Here is a 24,919-nt window from a genome sequence, read left to right as displayed (position 1 = left end):
TAGCCCAGGAACAAGGTCTCATGGATAGATCATTTCATAAGAATTCCGAATATCTCACATCAATCCATCAATCAAACACATTCCACAAAAGAAAGACAGTACTTATAGTTTTCTTATTCATAGATAAAGCAGATTCAGAATCCTCTCCGCATAACTACCATATAAGTACCTCTTATTATAGCCCGTTTCTGCCGTGCAATGTCAATCTACAGCTTCTTGTTACATCTATACGGACATGCTATTGTTGAGGCTATAGAATTGTTTATGCCTTAGTCCATTTAGAGCATCAAGAGAAGCAAACCACCAAACGATTACAAAATCATTGAGCAACAAGACGACTTGTAGAATCAGTGACTAATCCCCAAGGCTGTTACTAACAAACCCAGGATCAGAAAGGGCTGAGCACTAGCCTGCTTGTGGAAAGTGAAAACATGTTATTCGGATATTAAAGTCAAAGGTCAAAATATATGTAAAGAAATGGAACTACCTGATACTTGACATCATACTTAACGGGATCTTTCAAGAAGTATTCAAACTGCCAAGAAAAAATTTATCATGACCACAAAAATAGAACAGTTTTCATATCCAAAAAATGAAAGCATATACATAATATATTTTGATGGATTACAGTGGATCAAGGCATTCATTCTACGAGGACTCCACACCAACCTCAGAATACGTCAATGAGGTGGATATTTGCTAGTCCTCTCTTATAGAAATTTTGCAGGTACTAGCAGTGATTTTAGATATATTACCTGGAAATATACTTGTGGGAGGATCAATCCAAGCAATGCTAATGCATAGAAGGGCTTATCATCACCAAGAAGGTATCCTGCAATGAGGGCAAATATATGAACGAACTGTTATGAGTGAATTGTAAATTTAAAACCATCACAAACAAGCAGTCAAGGCAATAAAAGCATGGTTTACTCTCCGCCAAATCAGCTAAAGACCGTAAAAGACCATCTTCGTTGAAAGTTTAAATATAAATTTGATCATTTGAACATAAACCTATATGGCTAGATTCTTCATGGGATCTGAATCTTGTCTAAGTTACTCGACTCAGCTATGCCCGATTAAAACGTCACAACATAAATAAGGTGAGAAGCTGGATGACAGAAAATCAAAAACCCAAAAAAGGTAATAAAGGAATCAATATCTTCTATCCAGAGTGTGCTAGAAAGGAACTGAGTTGAAGATCCATTGGAAAATAGGTTCTTATTATTTTAGTTATACCCCATTAGATTATGCTAATACAATTTACAAAAAAAGTTGCCTTTTAATTACCTTCCAAAATCACTATTAAATTATAAACTGAATGCCCTGGATTTTATACTTGTAAAGTGGGAAGAATAAGAGAGTATGAGAAATTGTATAAATATATACCTGCAACTGATAACTGCGTAATATCTATAGCAGCAACACAAATCCATTTAGCAGTCTCCACGCCAAAAGCAACTGGAAGTGACTGTCGAATGCCAGAGTATAGGTATGCAATTATTGACATCAGTTTAAGCCATACAGATCACAAGTGTTCTGGAATATGAACCTGAAGTCCCAAAGCCCTGTCTCCTTCAATGCTTTTAAAATCATTTACTATTGCAATTCCAAGCTGAGCCAAAAGAATGCAGTATTAAATTAAATAACCTAATATGTTGACAAGACTGGCTTGTAGAACAACCACTAGTACCCCAGCTATGCTGTAAAGGAGTGTCAAGACAATAATATCGGGAGTAAGAGTTCCAAAGAGTGCTTGGCCAGCCCACCTACCAACATATGTTTGAATAGAAAGCTCAAAGAAGAAATAAATGCTACAGAAGCAAGACAAGAATCAATCATAATTACAAGCATCAATAACTACCATGGCAAGCTAATGTAGCTTGCTCCTAAAGCAAAATTTCCAATCCAACCATTCTGCTTGAGCTGTGAGGTTGGAAATTAACAAGAGAATGAACGAATTTTAAGGATAGTTTGTTTTGACAATCCAAAATGTCAATGTAACAGAGAGAAGAGAAGAAATGTCTGTACTTTAAGAGGAGGAGCTGAATATATGTAAGAGATAAGAGATCCACCAACAGCCAAATAAAATATGTCAGGAGACTTGTGCCCTGCCTGAAATTAAGTGGTAAAGAGTTTTAGCGTGGAGAAAAAATAATAAGGTGCAACATGAAAGTTACCATGATTAAAAGTACTCAAGAAGACCTACCCACACATCTAACAGGCCTGCCAATCCAAGGCCAGCTAAAAGAAGCACCCAAATTTGGGTTATAACCTGAGAAAGAGATATATTAAATGTATTAAAAAGGATTCAATTGTTGCATAACAAGTTTGCATACCAATGGTTCCTTTTCCTTTCACCAACCAATATTGATGCATTTGGCCAGATAATGTTTCTAAAAAAATGATTAAAGGAAAAAAGATAATCCGTCAATCTGTTGCTACCAATAATATCCAACAAACCTGTCTGCTCTGTTACAGCAGATAATAGTGCAACCAGTTGTGCAGCCAGAAATTTTTTTTAGCGGGTAGACATAATGTTCCAAAATTGATCCGAACTAGTAGGTAATAAAGTACTTATTCCAGTCAAAATTAAGCTTCAAACCGAGAAAAGTCAAAAAAGAATCAAACCAGTGTGAAACCCAATTAAACTAGACTTATTTACCCATTTTCTATGTTTTTTTGTTTAATTATCATAAAATTTTCCATGTTCTTCTTGAACTAGTTGGCTTCCTTTTACCACACAATTGACCTAATAAGCAATTACTTATGGATTAAAAACAACGGTGCTATATATATATATATATTTTTATATTGTTGCCAATGTAATTTCATCTTTGAAAACATTATGATCTATGGCACGGTCTATGTGCATGTAAGAGTTGTATTTACTTAATCCATCGATAGTTTTTCTCTTTTTTTAGAATTAATTGGCGTCAATTGTATTTATATGCTTCCACCCTCAGGAATCCAGATGGAAAGGATGGTGGTGAGAGAAAGTGTGGGGAACACTGCTACAGAGAGTTGCCTATTAGGTAAGTTTCTTGATAGATCATCTAGGTAGTGTTGGTGCAAATATAAATGTATGAAAATATAATGAGAAAATATGTTTCTAAATCCTTGTACTACCAATACATTGTTGATTTTTGTGGTCACCCTTCTTCAACAGGTGTAGCCTGCCTCATTGCAACCAATGACTAAGTAGCACATAAATGATAGGCACATGTTAGAATGGATCTTGAAAAAACAGGTCATAGGAATGAATATTATTCAGTTTAATAGATTTATACCTCACCCTCAGAAATTGATCCTGAAGGAATAGGACGATAAGGCTCATTGATTGCATCAATTTCTCTGTCATACCAGTCATTCATTGTCTACAAACAGACGCAATCAAATGCCACATCTCATAATGGTTTACAGAACATTTTGGTTGTATAAAGTTCTAAATATGCTGTATATCAGCATACCTGTGTATATCCTGTTAGACAAGGTCCAGACATTATCATACAGACAATAGCTTTAGCAACATCTTCAACATTCCAGTGAAAATTTCCTGGAAAAATGGCAGTTTACATTCACTGGTAAGCAAATCATTCTTCAAAAGATGATAGAAAAAAAGCTATTCCATAAGGATGCACAGATTTACCAACCTAAATCCCATATAGTAAAAGCTTCATTCAACAAGGCCATGCTTTACAGGACAGTTATTTTATTTAAGAAGGGTACCAAACTTCCACTAGTCTACTAGATTCTCAAACATACGTACTGGAGGAGCCTTTCTAAATAAAACCTTCAAGAAAAATAAAATGACCACATGAAATTGAAAAGAACACCTTGAAAGAAGAAAAAAACCCAAGGAATTTATTATTGGTTTATGTGTTCTTGTTATATATCTATTTGTAAATAGTATATATTAGAAGGGCCTAAATGTAATAATACATTGGTGAATAATATATATCTTGGTTGAAGAGATTACCTAGAGCAATTATCCTAAATCTTTCCCTCTTAAACGGTAGTCGTTGTGTCCTCAACAAAGATTTTTGTGCCCTCTTTTGCTAATATTGCATCCTCGCTCGAGGTGCAAGTCATCGTCGGCACCCTTGTCGGCACCCTTGTCGGCACCCTTGTACCTACCTTTTATCGACCTCATTCTTCCCCCCTCCCAATTCATGATAGATAGCGATTTACAATGGATTATCAAGTTGATCTCTTCTAGTGTAGCATTGGCTTGCACTTCTGAGATGACAAAAAAAAAAAGAAAATTCTATTAATCTCCATTATTCCTCTGCCTACAACCTCGGGTCCCTTCATCAGCCAATCCCCAGCTGGCCATCCATACCTCTACAACTCTGGGCATCCGCATCCCAACATGTGGCTTTAGTGTGTGAACCCTAGGCCAACCATTTAGGTATTAGATAAATGTTTATCATCTAGTGGTCATCTGAATCTACAGCCATTTGCCCTCATCATTTCATGGTGATAGACGTTCTAAAAGCAACCTAATCCCTCCTTCTAAAACGGAAATTGTTTCAAAATGACAAGCTCCTCCAACACATCAACGTATGTTCAATGTACTACTTCCTTGAATCTTTCAAGATCCATGCATATTACCACAGAAAGTTGAACAAAAATTGTGTTTCGTGATCTATGCAATTAGTGCATGGTTTATGAGTCAAGGGCAAGTGGAATATCTCACTACCCAAGCTGCCAATATCCCAGACCCCATTAGAGCTTCATGAGAGCAGATTGATGCATGGTTACTCTTCTTCTTAGGCAGTCTACTGGTCTCATTCTCATGAGCATTTTTTTTTATGTTTTTTTTCGTGTTATGACACTTGGGCATAGGCTAGAGATCTAGACTTGAACACATGCTAAAGATCTATACATCAATGATATTTTCTTGAGCTTATGGTGTGAATAATAGTCTCTTCAAAGTGCCACTGTCTGACATAGAGATCATCACACATATTGGTAAGAGTTCAGGCTATTGCTACTGATCTGTGGATATCTTTTGAATGTATTAGATGTAAGAGCCATGCAACAGCATTTTGATCAGTTTTTGATCATTATATACTTTGACACAGTTTGACTGAAGTTAGAGCTTGTGAAGACTCAGGTCTAGGAGGCACCTTCATCTCACTTCTATTTGATGTTTATACGAAGATGTTGAGGGCATTAACCAAATCTCCAAAACCATCAGACCCCTCGGTAGGTAATTCCAGTTGGCCACTCAATTGTCATCCAGAGGGGGCTTAAGGTCGTAGAGAAGGTCATAGGAGAAATCATGAAAGTCCATACGGCAGACCCAAATATGCCGACTACGGAAAACTTAGATGTGTCAGAGACATCTAAAACCCTCTTCATGCTTCTCAAACAAGTTATCCTCTACAAGGCTCATATAGCATAGTCAAATCAGTAGAGATTAAAGATGTTTCATTGGGTTCTATCTTTATTATCACAGTTCCTATTGAGGAGTATAGAAGTATTCACACTTTCTCCAGCTTCATACTGCAATACATCCTCATCTTAGTTAACTGTTATTTTATTCGCAGAGGTAATTTTGCTACGCTTGTGTTATATTCCATCCAACCTTCTATCAGATTTTTGACTCAGGTACGTACCTCTCTATACATATGAAGTAATAACAAATTGTCCAATGTCATGCTTGCATGGTTCTTTTATATTGGCAAAAGACATTTCCATGTATGATTTCTCTTTAAACTTATTATTAGGTAATAACGTTATAAAATCTTCAAATTGCTCTATAATATTTACCAGTAACTCTATTTCCATTAAAGATTCATGTACAAAGAAGGTGATTAGTGTTGGATATAAGTCTCAAAGTTTATATCGAATATCTACACCACTTTGATCTACTCTTATGACTGGTCCTTCGCAACAATGTCTACAAATTCACAATTTTCTTAGTCATTTTGAATCTTTTAAACTTCCAAAAATAGTCCCTACTTTATCTTATGTTAAGAGTTTTGAATACAAATCTTGTCAATCAGAACAATATCACTCAATGTTTCCTAATAGTGTCAATATTCATGCTTCTAGACCATTTTCTTTAGTATATTTGAGGTCTTAGTCGAGTCTGTTCCAAGCTTAGTTTTACATACTTTGTTATGTTCATTGATGATTATTCAAGAATGACTTAATTTTCATTAACGAAAGATTGATCTGAAGTGTATTCTATTTTTTCTTCCTTTTATGTTGAAATATGATCTAAAATTGGTGTCTAAATTAAGACATTAATGAGTGATAATGCTAAGAAATATTTCACTCCTCTCAATCCCTGTCTCTTGCCAAGTATCCTTCATCAGTCATCTTGTCATATAAACCCCAACAGAATAGTGCATCCGAAAAGGAAAATTGCCACTTAGTTAAAAGTGTCAGAACACTTCTTACTAAGGTTCCACTAAGTTTTTAGGTTGGCATGGTTCTTACAACACGCTAGCTTACAAGCTCCGTGTCCTCTTCTATTCTTCATGGTCATTCCTTTTAATATTCTTCTTTCATATATATATATATATTCCATCCAACGTATTAGGGTGTACTCGTACTGTACATAGTCTATCGTGATTCAGGATAACTTGTCACCTCTCTCAGTTAAGTGTTTCTTCCTTTGCTACTTTACATTACAAAAAGGGGATATAACTGCAACACTCCTAAGTTACGTGTATTTATCTGATGTCACATTGTTTGACTCCATTCAGTTCTTCTCAGACTCACCAACTATTTTAGAATTTGTGATTAAGATGCTTCTAATTCTTAGGTAACACAGTTAGCATTTTAAATCCTATTTAAAATAATCTTGAAAAGTTCAAATGTGTCAAAATTATCAAATTTTTAACTTGTTATATTTCTAGAAATAGTTGGAGACATTTTATAATAGTTGTTTAATTTTTAAGAAAAAATAGTTAAGTTTTTATTGAGTCATTAGTTCAAGAAGAATAAGTCTTATTATCAATCTAAAAAAAAGGTTATGATCTCACATATTACGTAGGTTTTAATTAATAAATTTTCTCTTTTTATGTGAGACCTTTCCTTTAGGTGAGGTTTTCCATTCGTCTATTGTGCTACATGTTGGTGCAATATCCCTCAAGTCAAGGTTGACCTGGGTAACCAAGCTGAGTCTTGGTTTGGGTTTAGATGTTTGACAATAAGATATTGATTGAAGAAGAGTCAAGTAGGTCAAGGTTGACTGGATACTTGACTGGGAAGTCCTAACTGGGATGTTAGGCAAAATGAAAGTCCTGGTGAGTGAAGCCAGGCAGAAGAAAAGTCCTGGTGAGTGAAGCCAGGCAGAAGGAAGTCCTAGTGAGTGAAGCTAGGCAGATGGAAATCCTGGTGAGTGAAGCCAGGTGAAAGTCCTAGTGAGTAAAGCTAGGCAGATGGAAAACCCTGGTGAGTGAAGCCAGGTGAAAGTCCTAGTGAGTGAAGCTAGGCAGATGGAAAACCCAGTGAGTGAAGCTGGGTGAAAGTCCCGTGAGTGAAGCCGGGCAGGAAAATCCAGATGGATCGAGGATGATCGGACATCCGGTGTTGGGAAGTCCAAGTAGGTCGAAGGATTGTTGGATACTTGGCATGAAAGAAAAGTCCAAGTAGGTCGAAGGGATTGACCGATACTTGCAGAGAAAAGTCCAGTGGGTCAAAGGATTGACCGACACTTGGTAAGGAGTCTAGCAGGTCGAGGGTGACTAGATGCTATGTACCAACAGTCGAGGTTGACCGGATGTTGGTTCGAGAGGTTTAGGACTTGGTTTTGGACAAAAACCAAGTCTTGCGGATCGATCGATGGATCGATCCGAGCTCGATCGATCGCTGATCGATTCTGATCGATCGATGGATCGATCCGACGACCCCCGAATGGTCGGATCGATCCGTGGATCGATCAGATGTCCCAATCGATCGCTGGATCGATTGGGACGCCGTTTCTGGAATGGCCGGATCGATCCGTGGATCGATCCAGCGCTTTCGCACAGAAGAGCTGATCGATCCGTGGATCGATCCAAAGCCTCCCGATCGATCGGGAACATTCGAATCGACGGATCCGACCGCCGCGTCGTTTATAGCTGTTGGCGATTCCTTGATAGAACTTCACCGATTCATTCCAGTTTCATCACGGCTCCTCCCCAGCACTCTCTAAGCTCCTCACCGCCAGTTCTTGAAGGTTCTTGGAGGTTCATCCAAGTCAAGAGGCGAGTTGCAACGAGAAGAAGAAGAAGCTAGGGTTTTCTGCATCTCTTGTAAGCTTTTGCTTATTCTTTACTACCCTTTCTTCTTCTTGTACTGAGAGTATTGTAGGGTTTCTCCGCCCTCGATAGTTACCGAAAAGGAGTGTTTCATAGTGGAGGGTGCGTGCGTGGTGTGGATCCTTGGATTAGTCATCTCCTTTGGAGGTGGATACCAAGTAAAATCCTATTGTTAGCATTGTTGTAGTTTGTTTCTTTGTATTCCGCTGCGCATCACTTTGAAGAAACAAGCAACGAAGCTCGACGAGCACATGTGGAGCTATTCACCCCCCTCTAGCTAGTATCAGAGCGAGGTCGCTCTTCACGGAATCATCGCGGAAGGGTCAAGCATAACAAGAAAAGCTAGAGGGTGAAGAAGTTGGAGCAAATTCTTCAAGTTCAAGATTTTATCAAGCTCAACTTCAAGATGCAATTCCAAGATGGACTTGGATTTGACACAAGGGTGGCTCCACCATATTCATCTACAAGTTTCGATTCTTGGAAATCAAGAATCGAAAATTTTCTTATGATGGAGATAGAGCAATGGTTTGCTCTCATGGAAGGTTTTGAAGCTCCCACAAATTCCAAGGGCAAAGTACTCAAAAGGAGCAAGTGGAGCAAAGACCAAATCCAAAGATGTGAGGCCAATGACAAAGTGACCAAGCTTTTGGTCAATTTATTGCCAAGCAACATCTTGGAACAAATTGGAGAGTTTGAAGATGCCAAGGAGCTCTGGAGCAAATTGGCAAGAATTCATGAGATCCCCTCCACTGTATCAAATCAAGGAGAATCCAAAGAGGGCGACTCATTGGATCAAGACCAAGAAGAGGAAATCCAAGAAGCTTCATCATCAAGGGAATGCACCGAAGGGAACAAGGAGGGAGCATACTCCTTGTTTCACATTCAAAATGATGAAGCCTCCACCTCTAGGATTGAGGGGGAGCAATTCGTGGTGACGCCGGATCAAGAAGAAGGAGAAGCTTCTACATCCGGGTCAAGTGAAGAAGAAGAAGATTGTGCCACCTCCGAAATTCAAGAAATATCAAATGGAGGAGCAAGTGTCATCCCTATACAAGAAGGTATAAATGTTTCAATTAAAAATAAAAATCATATAATATGTTTTGAGTGTAGGGAAAGTGGGCACTACAAGAGCAAATGCCCTAAATTGGCCAAGAAGAAGGGCCAAGTGGCAGCAAAGGGCAAGGAGACCATCCCTAAGAAGAGAGCGAGCACATCGTGTGCTTCTCAGATCTAAAGGGCATTAAGTCAATGCCTAAGGGAAGAAGGTGGTCAAGGCTCAGGGGCACTAGTCAAGGGGAGCCTCAAGGTAAAGAAAGGTAACTTTCATTGAGCCTATTCCTTGCAAAATGGTAAAAAGCATGCTAGGTCAAATTTTTATCATTTTAATGCGATTTACCATAAGAATAGGAAGCATGAGGGCTTTAAGGAAAAGCATGTGGCCCTACATGCCAAAACTACTATCCCTAAGGCTAGGAATGTAGGTAAAAACCTAGGCGATAACTCTAAGGATGTAAGATACAAGCCTAGAAACAAAAATGCTCATGGATCAAATGAAAAACCAAAAACTAAGGACTTAGTGATAGAAAATCAAGTCTTGAGATCAAGGCTTGATAAAATGGAAAAGACCCTAAAAAGGATGGAAAATATCCTATTAGGGCAAAATGAGCATAACCTAGGTTTAGGGGTACAAAAGCCATCCAATGGCCATAAAGGTTTGGGATACAAACCAAAAGCCAAGAAGGATGTGCCTAGTTATCATAGGGTTCCATATAGTTATGGAACGAACCCTAAGTCTAGAGGTCAAGTCAAGGATACAAGGGAAGATATCCCTAGAAGTATCTTTGCAACCAAAGTGACTAAGACTTCTAAAAAGTCTAAGAAAGTCACGAACAAGGTTACAAGGGAGGCTATCCCTAGAGTTGACCTAGAAAATGTGACCAAGGCTTCTAAGAAGCCCAACAAGGTCACTAGGAAGGTATCTAGGGAAGTTATCCCTAGTGAGTACCTAGAGCATCCAAGGAGCACCAATAGGTGTTGGGTTCCTAAGAGCATCTTCTCTACCCCATAGATGGGTTAGAGAGTGTCAACTCCGATTAGAAGGGTAGTTAACCCAACTTTGAGGAAATTGACACTCAAGGAGCATTTTCAAGGTTTTAGTTAACCTTTGAAAATGAAATGGACCTTTTGATTACTCCTTGAAAGAGTAAATGTGCCAAATTGGAGAAGTATTGATTTTATTTTAAAGTGGCACAAATTTGAGAAAACACAAGAACTACCAAGTTGGGATTTTGGTATGTTCTTAGGAAATTAAAGGCAAACTAAGCCTTAATTTAAAAGTGCTACTCTTGAGGAAATTAGAAATGCCAATCTAGGTTTTGGCACTCTCTTGAAGCACTTTAGGGCAATCTAGGTTTAAGGTGTAAGTTTAGCTAAGACTTTAAGGATACTTAGATAGTTAATCTAGGTATATTTTATTTATGCTAAATCTTGCCATGATTGTTTGCCCATCATATGCCATGACATCATGTCTAGTTTTGCATTCATGTTTTATTATGGAAAATCCAAAAATACCATGTCATGACATTCGTACATCATGTAGTAATAGGATATTTTTTTAAGTTATTTTATTTTGATGTATGCCATAACATAATCATGCATTAAGTTTAATTCCTTGTAATTAAGGACAAATGGCATTTAACGACACTTATTGACAAGTGACATCCTAGGTGGATGTCTAACATTTCTAAAATGCCTAGATAAATATGCATGATCCCTAGATTAGGGCAAAAACCAAAATCTACATCTCACAAAGACTATAAGGTGACTTGTATGTGTTTTAGTGCATATTATATACAAGTGAGATGTTAGGATGATGAACAAAGCTCAAGATGTTGATTTAGTGCATTCCTTTGAGTTTTAAATTCATCAAAACACATAGTTATGTGTTTTCCCATCATTGGGAAAGCTAATGTACAAGTCATGTGCATTATGCCCAAGGAACATGATGGGATATTGGTTTTGAAAATGTTTTTAAAATGTTTTTGGAAAACCTTGGTGAAGGCTATCTTTTGATAGTAATCACCATTGAATAGTTAGACACAAACTTGAAGAAAAACACTAAAGTTTGTGTAAGTGTTCATGTTTGTGTGGATCTTTGAATAGATGGTGTATTTTTATATAGAGCTATTTTTCCATGATTAAGTATGCCCTAAATTATGTCTACACGAAATTTCATAATTTTGGATTTTTGTAGAATTCGGGTTTTCAAGTTGGTGAAATGGAATTTCAGCAGCTATCGACTCTGATCGATCCGTGGATCGATTGAGTTCCATGAATCGATCCGTGGATCGATTGACATGTTGGCGAGGATTTGGATCGATCGACCGATCGATCAGGAGTCTGAATCGATCCGTGGATCGATTCGTAAAGGTTCAATCGATTGGAACCCACTCGATCGATCCAAGTTGCTGATTTTGGTTGGGAAGGCCTCAGCATCTTTGAACCTCTTTGAGTCTAGGTAATCATTTGAAACCCCTTAAATACATTTGTATACATACAAAGGGTGTTTCATGTTGAAAACAAGGATGGATTGTTAACGAAGACTAAGTAGAAGTTTAGGTTGAGGTTGTTTCAAATTTTGAATATTTGAACCTCAAAATTTCTAAATTTGGGTTTCCTAATGGTTTAGTCATTGTTGGTGCAATGACGAAGTTACCACCATGTCTTTGGGGAGGGACTTTTTAAAGACATGAAAATTATTTTCATGAACCTTGGAAGGTGGTTAACCTTCATGTGAACTCGCTCGAGGTTGAGCATTTAAACTTGAAATGGGAGAAATGGGAGTGGATATCCTCATTATTTCAAGTGGACACTCAGTGGTAGATAATGCTCAAGGTTGGGTAGTTGTCTACATTGAGGGAGGGTTAAGGATAAATGAAGGGTATGGGACCTTCATTATCGTGTTGATCACAACGAGTGATGTTATGAACAACGATGAGCAACTCTTGGGGGAGAGTCTTCAACAAATGGATTTGTTGAAGTGTGCCCAGAATTGGAGCATGGGTTGATGTGTGTCCAACGATGGGTTGATGTGTGCCAATAGGGGAATGTATGGTTAAGCTTAGGCCTTCATTACCATGGGAAGGTCATAGGGGAGAAACGAAGGACTCGTAAAGGGAGTGTTGCTTCATTACCTGAGGGAGTTCGCCTCTTGGGGAGAATGAAGAGCTTAATTTACGCTTTCATTACCTAGTGGCGTGAAGAAGGAGGCTATGGGATTAGCTTAACTTACATATGGGATTGTAAGTGTTATTGTGGTATTGTCACATCAAAAGGGAGATTGTTGGTATGTCAAGGTTGACCTGGGTAACCAAGTCGAGTCTTGGTTTGGGTTTAGATGTTTGATGATAAGATATTGATCAAGAAGAGTCAGAGTCAAGGTCGAGGTCGGATACTGATCGAAGTCCTAACCGGATGTTAGCAAATGAAAGTCTGTGAGTGGCCAGCAGAAGAAAGTCCCGTGAGTGAAGCCGGGCGGAAGGAAGTCCTGAGTGGTAAAGGCGGATGGAAATCTGGTGAGTGAAGCCGTGAAAGTCCTAGTGAGTAAAGCTAGGCGGATGGAAAACCCCGTGAGTGAAGCGTGAAAGTCCCAGTGAGTTAGGCGGATGGAAAACCCAGTGGTGAAGCTAGGTGAAAGTCAGTGAGTGAAGCAGGAAAATCCGGATGGATCGAGGATGATCGGATCCGGTGTTGGGAGATCAGTAGGTCAAAGGATTGATGGATACTGCACGAAAGAAAAGTCCAAGTAGGTCAAGGGATTGACCGGATACTTGGCACAAGAAAAGTGGGTCAAAGGATTGACCGGACACTGGGTAAGGGCCTAGCAGGTCGAGGGAGTGACTAGATGCTAGTACGACATACCAACAGTCGAGGTCGGATGTTGGTTCGAGGTTTAGACTTGGTTTTGACAAAACCGAGTCTGGATCGATCGATGGATCGATTCCGATGCGATCCGATTTGCACCGAGGCCTCATGAATGAGAGCTTACGGATCGATCCGGATCGATCAGATGTCCCAATCGATCGGATCGATTGGGACGCTGCCAGCGATAGCTGGATCGATCCGGGATCGATCCAGCGCGCTTCAGAGCGAGGCGCCTGATCGATCCGGATCGATCCAAAGCCTCCCGATCGATCGGGAACATTCGAATCGATCGGGATCCGACCGCTGGCGCTGTTTATAGCCGATGGCTTCGCAAGAACTTCACCGATTCATTCCAGATTCATCACGGCTCCTCCCGGACTCTCTAAGCTCCTCACCGCCAGTTCTTGAAGGTTCTTGGAGGTTCATCCAAGTCAAGAGGCGAGTTGCAACGAGAAGAAGAAGAAGCTAGGGTTTTACTGCATCTCTTGTAAGCTTTGCTTATTCTTTACTACCCTTTCTTCTACTTGTATTGAGAGTCTTGTAGGCCTTCGGTAGTTACCGGAAAGGAGTGTTTATTAGTGGAGGTGTGTGTCTTGGACTAGTCACCTCTTGTGAGGTGGATACCAAGTAAAATCCTATTGTTAGCATTGTTGTAGTTTGTTTCTTTGTATTCACATCATCACAAGAAACAAGCAACGAAGCACGACGAGCACACGCGGAGCTATTCCCCCCTCTGGCTACTTTTGGTCCTAACAGTGGTATCGCTAGGTGAAAATCCTAGTCATCCGAAGGGTCAAGCATAACAAGAAAAGCTAGAGGTGAAGAAGTTGGAGCAAATTCTTGAAGTTCAAGATTTTATCAAGCTCAACTTGAGACTGATTCCAAGATGGACTTGGATTTGACACAAGGTGGCTCCACCATATTCATCTACAAGTCGATTCTTGGAAATCAAGAATCGAAAATTTTCTTATGATGGAGATAGAGCAATGGTTTGCTCTCATGGAAGGTTTTAAGCTCCCACAAATTCCAAGGGCAAAGTACTCAAAAGGAGCAAGTGGAGCAAAGACCAAATCCAAAGATGTGAGGCCAACAAAGCTTTTGGTCAATTTATCGCCAAGCAACATCTTGAACAAATGGAGAAGATGCCAAGGAGCTCTGGAGCAAATGGCAAGAATTCATGAGATCCCTCCACTGTATCAAATCAAGGAGAATCCAAGAGGGCGACTCGTTGGATCAAGACCAAGAAGAGGAAATCCAGAAGCTTCATCATCAAGGGAATGCACCGAAGGGAACAAGGAGGGAGCATACTCCTTGTTTCACATTCAAAATGATGAAGCCTCCACCTCTAGGATTGAGGGGAGCAATCCTTGGTGACGCCGGATCAAGCTTCTACATCCGGATCAAGAAGAAGAAGATTGTGCCACCTCCAAAATTCAAGAAATATCAAATGGAGGAGCAAGTGTCATCCCTATACAAGAAGGTATAAATGTTTCAATTAAAATAAAAATCATATAATATGTTTTGAGTGTAGGGAAAGTGGGCACTACAAGAGCAAATGCCCTAAATTACAAGAAGAAGGGCCAGTGGCACAAAAGGGCAAGGAGAAGCTCAAGGAGACCATCCCCAGAAAAGAGCAAGGAGCACATCGTGTGCTTCTCTTGCAATCTATTACTAAAGTCAATGCCCTAAGGGGAAGAAGGTGGTCAAGGCTCGAGGGGGCACTAGTCAGGGGAGCCTCCAAGGTAAAAAGGAAGGTAACTTTCATTGAGCCTATTCCTTGAAATGGTAAAAAAGCATGCTAGGTCAAATTTTTATCATTTTAATCGCGATTACCATAAGAATAGGGCATGAGGGCTTTAAGGAAAGCACGTGGCCCTACATGCCAAAACTACTATCCCTAAGGCTAGGAATGTAGGTAAAAGGCGATAACTCTAAGGATGTAAGATACAAGCCTAGAAACAAAAATGCTCATGGATCAAATGAAAACCAAAACTAAGGACTTAGTGATGAAAAATCAAGTCTTGAGATCAAGGCTTGATAAAATGGAAAAGACCCTAAAAAGGATGGAAAATATCCTATTAGGGCAAAATGAGCATAACCTAGGTTTAGGGGTACAAAAGCCATCCAATGGCCATAAAGGTTTGGGATACAAACCAAAAGCCAAGAAGGATGTGCCTAGTTATCATAGGGTTCCATATAGTTATGGAACGAACCCTAAGTCTAGAGGTCAAGTCAAGGATACAAGGGAAGATATCCCTAGAAGTATCTTTGCAACCAAAGTGACTAAGACTTCTAAGAAGTCTAAGAAAGTCACGAACAAGGTTACAAGGGAGGCTATCCCTAGAGTTGACCTAGAAAATGTGACCAAGGCCTCTAAGAAGCCCAACAAGGTCACTAGGAAGGTATCTAGGGAAGTTATCCCTAGTGAGTACCTAGAGCATCCAAGGAGCACCAATAGGTGTTGGGTTCCTAGGAGCATCTTCTCTACCCCATAGATGGGTTAGAGAGTGTCAACTCCGATTAGAAGGGTAGTTAACCCAACTTTGAGGAAATTGACACTCAAGGAGCATTTTCAAGGTTTTAGTTAACCTTTGAAAATGAAATGGACCTTTTGATTACTCCTTGAAAGAGTAAATGTGCCAAATTGGAGAAGTATTGATTTTATTTTAAAGTGGCACAAATTTGAGAAAACACAAGAACTACCAAGTTGGGATTTTGGTATGTTCTTAGGAAATTAAAGGCAAACTAAGCCTTAATTTAAAAGTGCTACTCTTGAGGAAATTAGAAATGCCAATCTAGGTTTTGGCACTCTCTTGAAGCACTTTAGGGCAATCTAGGTTTAAGGTGTAAGTTTAGCTAAGACTTTAAGGATACTTAGATAGTTAATCTAGGTATATTTTATTTATGCTAAATCTTGCCATGATTGTTTGCCCATCATATGCCATGACATCATGTCTAGTTTTTGCATTCATGTTTTATTATGGAAAATCCAAAAATACCATGTCATGACATTCGTACATCATGTAGTAATAGGATATTTTTTTTTAAAGTTATTTTATTTTGATGTATGCCATAACATAATCATGCATTAAGTTTAATTCCTTGTAATTAAGGACAAATGGCATTTAACGACACTTATTGACAAGTGACATCCTAGGTGGATGTCTAACATTTCTAAAATGCCTAGATAAATATGCATGATCCCTAGATTAGGGCAAAAACCAAAATCTACATCTCACAAAGACTATAAGGTGACTTGTATGTGTTTTAGTGCATATTATATACAAGTGAGATGTTAGGATGATGAACAAAGCTCAAGATGTTGATTTAGTGCATTCCTTTGAGTTTTAAATTCATCAAAACACATAGTTATGTGTTTTCCCATCATTGGGAAAGCTAATGTACAAGTCATGTGCATTATGCCCAAGGAACATGATGGGATATTGGTTTTGAAAATGTTTTTAAAATGTTTTGGAAAACCTTGGTGAAGGCTATCTTTTGATAGTAATCACCATCGAATAGTTAGACACAAACTTGAAGAAAACACTAAAGTTTTCGCAAGTTTTCAAGTTTGTGTCAATCTTTGAAAATATGATGTATTTTTATAAAGCTTATTTTCCATGATTAAGTATGCCCTAAATTATGTCTACACGAAATTTCATAATTTTGGATTTTGTAGAATTTTCCGGGGTTTCGTTGACCGAATGGAATTTCAGCAGCTATCGAGTCTGATCGATCCATGGATCGATTGAGTTCCATGAATCGATCCATGGATCGATTCAACAACTTGCAATCGATTGGGATCTCCATCGATCGATCGGAGTGTCTGAATCGATCCGTGGATCGATTCAGAAAGGTTCAATCGATTGGAACCCAACTCCAATCGATCCAAGTTGCTGATTTTGGCTGGGAAGGCCTGATTTCAGCATCTTTGAACCTCTTTGAGTCTAGGTAATCATTTCAAACCCCTTAAATACATTTGTATACATACAAAGGGTGTTTTCATGTTGAAAACAAGGATGGATTGGTTAACGAAGACTAAGTAGAAGTTTAGGTTGAGGTTGTTTCAAATTTTGAATATTTGAACCTCAAAATTTCTAAATTTGGGTTTCCTAATGGTTTAGGGATTCCAAGTCATTGTTGGTGCAATGACAGAAGTTACCACCATGTCTTTAGGGGGAGGGACTTTTTAAAGACATGAAAATTATTTTTCATGAACCTTGGAAGGTGGTTAACCTTCTGTTGTGAACTTGCTCAAGGTTGAGCATTTAAACTTGAAATGGGGAGAAATGGGGAGTGGATATCCTCATTATTTCAAGTGGACACTCAAGTGGTAGATAATGCTCAAGGTTGGGTAGTTGTCTACATTGAGGGAGGAGTTAAGGATAAATGAAGGGTATGGGACCTTCATTATCGTGTTGATCACAACGAGTGATGTTATGAACAACGATGAGCAACTCTTCAGGGGGAGAGTCTTCAACAAATGGATTTGTTGAAGTGTGCCCAGAATTGGAGCATGGGTTGATGTGTGTCCAACGATGGGTTGATGTGTGCCAATAGGGGGAGAATGTATGGTTAAGCTTAGTCCTTCATTACCTATGGGAAGGTCATGGGGAGAATGAAAGGACTCATGAAGGGAGTAAGTTAGGCTTTCATTACCTAGAGGGAGTTTGCCCTCTGGGGAGAGAATGAAGAGCTTAATTTATGCTTTCATTACCTAGTGGCATGAAGAAGGAGGCTATGGGATTAGCCTAACTTACATGGGATTGTAAGTGTTATTTTGTCAAACATCGAAGGGGAGATTGTTGGTGCATATCCTCGAGTCAAAGTCGACTGGTAACCAAGTCGAGTCTTGGTTTGGGTTTAGATGTTCGATAAGATATCGATTGAAGAAGAGTCAGTAGGTCGAGGTTGTTGGATACTGATCGAAGTCCTAACGGGATGTTAGGCAAAACGAAAGTCCCGTGAGTGAAGAAGAAAAGTCCCGGTGAGCGGGCGGAAGGAAGTCCTGAGTGGTGAGCTAGGCGGATGGAAATCCGTGAGCGAAGCCGTGAAAGTCCTGAGTGAGTAAAGCTAGGCAGGATGGAAAACCCGGTGAGTGAAGCCGGTGAAAGTCCCAGTGAGTGAAGCGCGGATGGAAAACCCTAGTGAGTGAAGCTGGGTGAAAGTCCCGTGAGTGAAGCCGGGAAGGAAAATCCAGATGGATCGAGGATGATCGGACATCCGGTGTTGGAAGTCCAAGTAGGTCAAAGGATTGATCGGATACTTGGACGAAGAAAAGTCCAAGTAGGTCGAAGGGATTGACCGGATACTTGCACAGAGAAAAGTCCAAGTGGGTCAAAGGATTGACCGACACTTGGTAAGGGAGTCCTAGCAGTCGAGGGAGTGACTAGATGCTGGTACGACATACCAACAGTCAAGGTTGACCGATGTTGGTTTGAGGTTTAGGACTTGGTCGACAAACCGTCCGGATCGATCGATGATCGATTCAGCTCGGATCGATCGGTGGATCGATCCGACTGTCCCAATCGATCAGCTGGATCGATCCGGATCGATCCAGATGTCCCAATCGATCGGTGGATCGATTGGACGCTCTGTTCCATGAGCAGTAGCTCTGGATCGATCCGGGGATCGATCCAGCCTTCCGTGCGAACAGAGAGCTCTGGGATCGATCCATGGATCGATGACCAGCCTCGATCGATCAGCCGATCGATCCAAATTATTGCCCGAGCACAGTAGCATTCTAGATCGATCCCTGGATCGATCAGCTCCTCACCGCCAGCTCTCGAAGGTTCTTGGAGGTTCATCCAAGTCAAGAGGCGAGTTAGAAGAAGAAGAAGCTAGGGTTTTTACTGCATCTCTTGTAAGCTTTTGCTTATTCTTTACTACCCTTTCTTCTACTTGTATTGAGAGTCTTGTAGGGCTTCTCCGCCTTCGGTAGTTACCGAAAAGGAGTGTTTATTAGTGGAGGTGTGTGTGTGTGCGTGGATCCTTGGACTAGTCACCTCTTGTGAGGTGGATACCAAGTAAAATCCTATTGTTAGCATTGTTGTAGTTTGTTTCTTTGTATTCCGCTGCGCATCACTTCGAAGAAACAAGCAACGAAGCACGACGAGCACACGCGAAGCTATTCACCCCCCCCTCTAGCTACTTTTGGTCCTAACACTACATCCTATGTCATTGCCTATTTTATTATCTCTACTAGTAATCTTCTTTTGTAGGATCACCAATACTAGAAGCCCCACCATTAGGGCCTACATTAGACAACTATAAAACTCTAATGCTTGCGCAACACTAACTCTTGTTCTGAATCCATCATTTGATTTAAAGCTTCCTAAAAAAGATACTAACAGTTGTTTTCCATCTCATCCAATTTTCTCGCTTCTTGTCTTACATTTCACTATCACCTAGCCATTCTACCTTCATTTTGTTCTTTAGTTTTACATATTCCTAACTCTTATATAGATGCTCCCAAATACAGAAGTGGATATAAGTTATGGTGAAAAAGATATAAGCATTGCATTCTAATGTTAGATGGGATCTAGTATTAGTGCAATCGTGCCTAAATGGTCAAGTTCAACCAAAGTGTTTTAAAGTGTTGTGCAAAGGATTAAAGTTAGGTTCGTCTGTGTTACTAATGTAAGTGGTCAGGTGCGTAAGGACTTGATAGGACGGACATGAAGCTCGCAAGATGCACACGAAGCTCGCAAAGCTTGAAACTAGATGAGGTTGAGTTGTGGTTGATGACTTTGCATGGCCAAAGTTGGTGTGGCTTAATGGCTTGAGGTTCGCTAGAGATCCAAGAAGGACGATATGGGGCATCCGAGAGACTATGGGATGAAAAGTATCAAGGTGACAACTTTGACGACAATCATAAAAGGTATACTACTTAGGTGAACGAGTGATGCATAAGCCAAGGGCTTGGTGCATCTGAGAGACCGATATCCTAATGGGAGACAACCATTGGGGAAAAGTGAAGTTGCAATAATTTTGACAAAGTTGGACAAGACGGACTATATATGTGAACAAGTGAAGAATGATTGACAACTGTAACAAGTGAACAATGATTATCACCTGTAATGGAAAATGACCTTGTAAGTGAAGTAAAGATGCAAAGATAGACTCTTAAGTGAATTATGAGAGGTGAAGACCTACAATTTGGGTTTCAAGTAGCCTTGACTTATACGATGACTCGGCCATTAGATTAGTCGAGTAGACTAGAGAGCCAAGTCAGGTTGGTCTACTAACATAGAATATTTCTATGAAAAGCTGAGTCGACTAGTAGTCAACTAACCAAGTTGAGTTAACTGGGCAAGGCAAGTGACTAAATCCCTTCCCTATTAAGAGTCAAAAATAAGGTCATTAATTGAGCAGATGAGAGCTACAACCATTAGATTGCTTAGACAATAAAGTGGCTCAATCGACAGGATCAGTCGACTAAGGAGTCATTACAAAGCAGAGGAGTCAACTAGTGCCAAGGTGAGTCAACTAAGAGATCCATTGTCAAGTGAAAAGCTGAAGCAATCAGGGAAACAGTAGACTAAAAATAGTCGAGTTTACTAGGGTGTTGTAGAATACAACTGTAAGTTGGTTTAAAACGACTTGGAGGATATAATTAAAGGACCAAGAGTAGCTATCAAGGTTAGTGAATCTGAACTAAACTTCATTCTTTGTGCTGTCTTGTTCAATTTTATAGCCTTAGATTTGTAGTTGTCTTAGTTGCTTTTACTTGTATTCCTTATTGTTATAAGAGAGGTTTCTCTGCCTTAGGAAGCATCCAAGAAGAAGAAAAATAGTGGAATTTAGGAGTGACTCATCTGAAAAGTTATAGGTCGTGGAATAAGAATGAAGATTCCGAACCACATAAAATCTGCATTTTTATTTCCATTACACTACTTAATTGTGCGTCCTTGCTAAGTATTAGCAAGAGTAAAGGATTAGGTCAAGCATTATTCCCCTTTCTAGCCATCCGATCCATCAACCTCATTGGTCCTAACATCTAGGACCTTTGCCTTTTGGAAAATTCACAATAGTGCGCAGCTAGTTATTGACAATGAAGATATTAGCCATAGGAGTTGTCGATCGGGATAAGGAACACGCTTAAATCTATGGAGGCGATTATATATGCACTTTTTCACCTATGGTTAACATAGTTCTGTCAAATTGCTTGTTACCTTAAGAGCTTTATTTAAATGGCCCTTTCACTAGTTGAATATCAAGAACATCTTTCTCCATGGTGATCTTATGGGAAAGTATATATAGAATCCCTCCGAGGTTTGTTGTTCGAGGGGAGAGTGGCTTAGTCTCTGTATATTCTTCAAGTTTGAAAATTTTAATTCTGCCTTCATTCAGTTGGAGATAATCAAGAGTGCCTCAAATTGTTTCATCTTACCTCTCCATCTGAAGAGTATTTTCCTTAGATACATTATTACAACTGTTGATGACTTTGTAGGGATAACAAGGCTAAAAGCCTTCTTTTATCAACACTTTCAGACCAAGAATTTAATGATTTGTGATATTTTCTTGGTAAAAAGGTGGCTCACTCAAGGGGAGACATCTATATCTTATAGGAAAAATATGTATTTGATATACTTGAAAAAAAATGGTATATTGGAGACTAATCCAATTGATACTCTTATGGATCCAAATGTTAAACTAATGTAGGAGAGCCATTAAATGCTCTAGAAAAGTATGATCTAGAAAAATATAGAAGGCTTGAAAATTTGAATAATTTTATGATTACAAGACCAACCATATCATTCATAGTGAATGTGATCAATTAGTTCCTTAAAAGCTTCATCTGGAGACCGCCTCAAGGATCCTACGTATTTAAAGAATGTTTTAAGAAAATATCTTGTTTATCAAAATTGAGGTCATCTTTAAATTGTAGGATACACTGATGTGGAATAGGCAAATTCTCCCACCAATAGAAGGTCTATATTAGACTTACTACATCCCTTTGGGAGTGAATCTGATTTCTTAAAAAACCAAAGCATTGTAGCCAAATCGAGGATAGAGGAAGAATATAGAGCTATGATCTTAGCTAGGGTTAAGCAACAATTGACTAAGTTGGGATCTGCTCCTAAAGAACCTAATAAAGTCATATTATGATAACCAAATCTAGTGTTCCATGAGAGAATAAAGCATAGAGATTGATTGTCACTTTGTTAGTGAGAAAGAGCGGTATAATGAAATTTTTACATCATTTATGAGCTCTAAAAATCAATTAGCTGACTTATAATACCTTGCTCCAGTTTAAGGACAGTTTAAGGAGAGTATTATTGACCCATTTGTAAATACTATATTTTACAAGACACTAAATGTAATATTCCTTTGATGAATAATATATACATAGGTGGAAGGGACTTCATAGGGAAATTATCCCAAATCTTTCCCTCTTCACTTCTCAAGTGTACAAGTTGATGAAATCGTATGGATAATATTTATGATAGAATTCGTATACCAAATTTATCTGACACAGTCAAAAGATAAATTTTATATAGATCTTTAACAAATGGGTAATTGACCAAGAAGTAAGTGATGGAAAATACGCATAATTATTAAGAAATTATATGGTAAAAACTATAAACACAGTCTATAAACATGCTTATAGATGGGTTTTTACTCGTCCCTTTTCACAGAAAATTTTCAGTGACCTTTTCATATTCCAAAGTTTTCATATTATTAAGGATAAATACCATGTAGGTAACTTAAATGAGAACCAAATAACTTGCTCAATTCAGACAGATTGTGTTATGAGCACATCAATATTACTTGAAGGAGATGCTATCTGCTCATCTGATAAAAAACTAGTGAATATAATAAATGAACTAGATCAAGTTATCAACTGACGTAGGAAAAAACTTTGTTTACCAGAAGCAGCAGCTCCACAAACCACTCCCCACACTAGTGGAGGCCAAGTGACTGGTTTTGTAAGTTGAAGACGTATCTTCCATTTATTCTGTGTTTTATAAGAGAAGTCAGTTCAATATTGGACCAGTACAAAATGTGACTTAAATCGAACATACAAATACGCATGTTAGTATAAGCATGTTAGAAAGAAAAATGCTAAATACCATGAGGGAGAAAAGTGGGAAAATGGAAATTTTCATTCTAATAGTTTTATCATCTACTGAATATTAATTCTTTCACAACCTCAATGGCCAACATTTTAACCGGGGTCGAGGATTCTACGCAGCAAGTATTACACAGTCCCAGTTTGATCTTGACAATATATATATATTATCAGTAGCTAACCCAGCCTGAAAAATTAAACCTTCTAGGCTATGTAGATGTTGTTGGCACAGGTAGGCCGACAAGAGAGGGATGAATTGCTCGTAAAATAAAAAATAATCCTTTCCTGATTTTCAACTCAGATTAGTAACATAATTATAACAAATTAATTTAACAACTAAAAATAAAAGAGGCGGAAGAATTACTTGGTTACACTCTACGTGGTTGTTAATCCAAGACAAATGAAAGCACTATAAAGCATGATTTAAAATTTCGAGCCGTGTCGGAGTTTCGGTCTCAGACCAGAACGATATGGTTTCGGTATCGTATCGTGCCGATACAATTTCAGTAGTTTTTAATTTTTAAATATAAATATTAGGCAAAAACAAATAATTATATTTTTCTTTAAAGAAAATTGATATATGAACAACTCAAATTAAAATTGATATATCATAATACAATACCTTACTAATACCAAAAGAAGGGACGTGAATCAGATCTGCTTAAATCAACTCCATAGTTTTCCAATACCCAGATTAAATTATCATCCCATGACATGTAATATTGATATTAATTTCTCCACATGTCCATCAGCATGTCTCGATTGACCATTGAAAGTTGAATTTGAACTAGCACTACTAGAATTGGAACTGGTACAAGTACAGGCACAGGATAAGGATAAGTATACGTCCCTGAGCTCTGATATAATGGATCATCATATGATGCATTCGAACTATAATAAGAAGGCTGAGAGTATGATGAACTTCAATCAGAATCAATCTCAGTTAAACTCTCCCGCATATCTTGATAATTATAGGATTTCTTTTGTTTGTCACCCTTAGATCGACGTTGATACTGAGTTTTAATAATTCTACTTCCGTGATCATCATCTTGGGTTACATGTGTGCAATCTCTCACATGTCCAAGGCTCCGGTGCCGGAGTAGGAGGAACATAAGTGCTACAACCACCAGATGCATCACCACTGCCACCACTTCCATTAGTTCTTGTACTGATATTGACATCACTATCATCATTTCGAACTTCTCGTCGGACTATAGTGTCAGAAGGTGATGATGTTTCATCACTATCATCATGTTCTTGCTCATCAATTGCATTGAGTGGATTTTCACTAATTCTCAATTAACCCTTTCTTTAAAAGCAAGAGTTTTGACTTTTCTTTTCTCTTTAGTAAAAATTGCAGGAGTTTTACCTTTGTCTTTATCTACGAACTTTAGTTGAGTTTGAGGTTGAGATGTTTGAGAACGTGTCGATCGTGATCCAGAAAATCGAAATTCTTGGTCAAAAGTCTCATCATTATATTCTTCACTGACATCTCCTCTAGCTTGTATTTTTTCAATCTCTTGAGTAAGAAATTGAGATGGTCTTGGTGGATCTCCAATTTCATCAAGTAAGGGATTCTCAGCCTCAACGGCGCTCCGCCAGTCCATCATTGGATCACCCTCAGTTTGGACAAATCCAATATCAAATGAATCTACATCACTAG

At 38.8% G+C, this 24,919-nt stretch overlaps 1 protein-coding gene across 1 annotated transcript in view; it reads right to left on the bottom strand.

The window, feature by feature from the left end:
* Positions 1-24,919, bottom strand: part of LOC121980436 (chlorophyll synthase, chloroplastic-like) — a 43,193-nt gene continuing 18,274 nt past the window's right edge. The window contains exons 4-15 of the mRNA XM_042532469.1: positions 23,055-23,142; positions 3,468-3,553; positions 3,288-3,374; positions 2,207-2,272; positions 2,029-2,112; positions 1,862-1,923; positions 1,691-1,766; positions 1,550-1,612; positions 1,387-1,468; positions 756-832; positions 488-535; positions 1-410 (exon numbers count right to left, since the gene is read on the bottom strand). Coding sequence (XP_042388403.1) covers positions 348-410; positions 488-535; positions 756-832; positions 1,387-1,468; positions 1,550-1,612; positions 1,691-1,766; positions 1,862-1,923; positions 2,029-2,112; positions 2,207-2,272; positions 3,288-3,374; positions 3,468-3,553; positions 23,055-23,142 — 882 coding nt within the window. The 3' untranslated portion in view covers positions 1-347. The remainder of the gene's footprint in view (positions 411-487; positions 536-755; positions 833-1,386; positions 1,469-1,549; positions 1,613-1,690; positions 1,767-1,861; positions 1,924-2,028; positions 2,113-2,206; positions 2,273-3,287; positions 3,375-3,467; positions 3,554-23,054; positions 23,143-24,919) is intronic.

Source organism: Zingiber officinale, chromosome 5A (assembly GCF_018446385.1).
Source record: "Zingiber officinale cultivar Zhangliang chromosome 5A, Zo_v1.1, whole genome shotgun sequence".
Classification (NCBI taxonomy): domain Eukaryota; kingdom Viridiplantae; phylum Streptophyta; class Magnoliopsida; order Zingiberales; family Zingiberaceae; genus Zingiber; species Zingiber officinale.
Note: the sequence above shows the minus strand (reverse complement) of the source record. Positions and strands in the feature narration are given on the sequence as shown.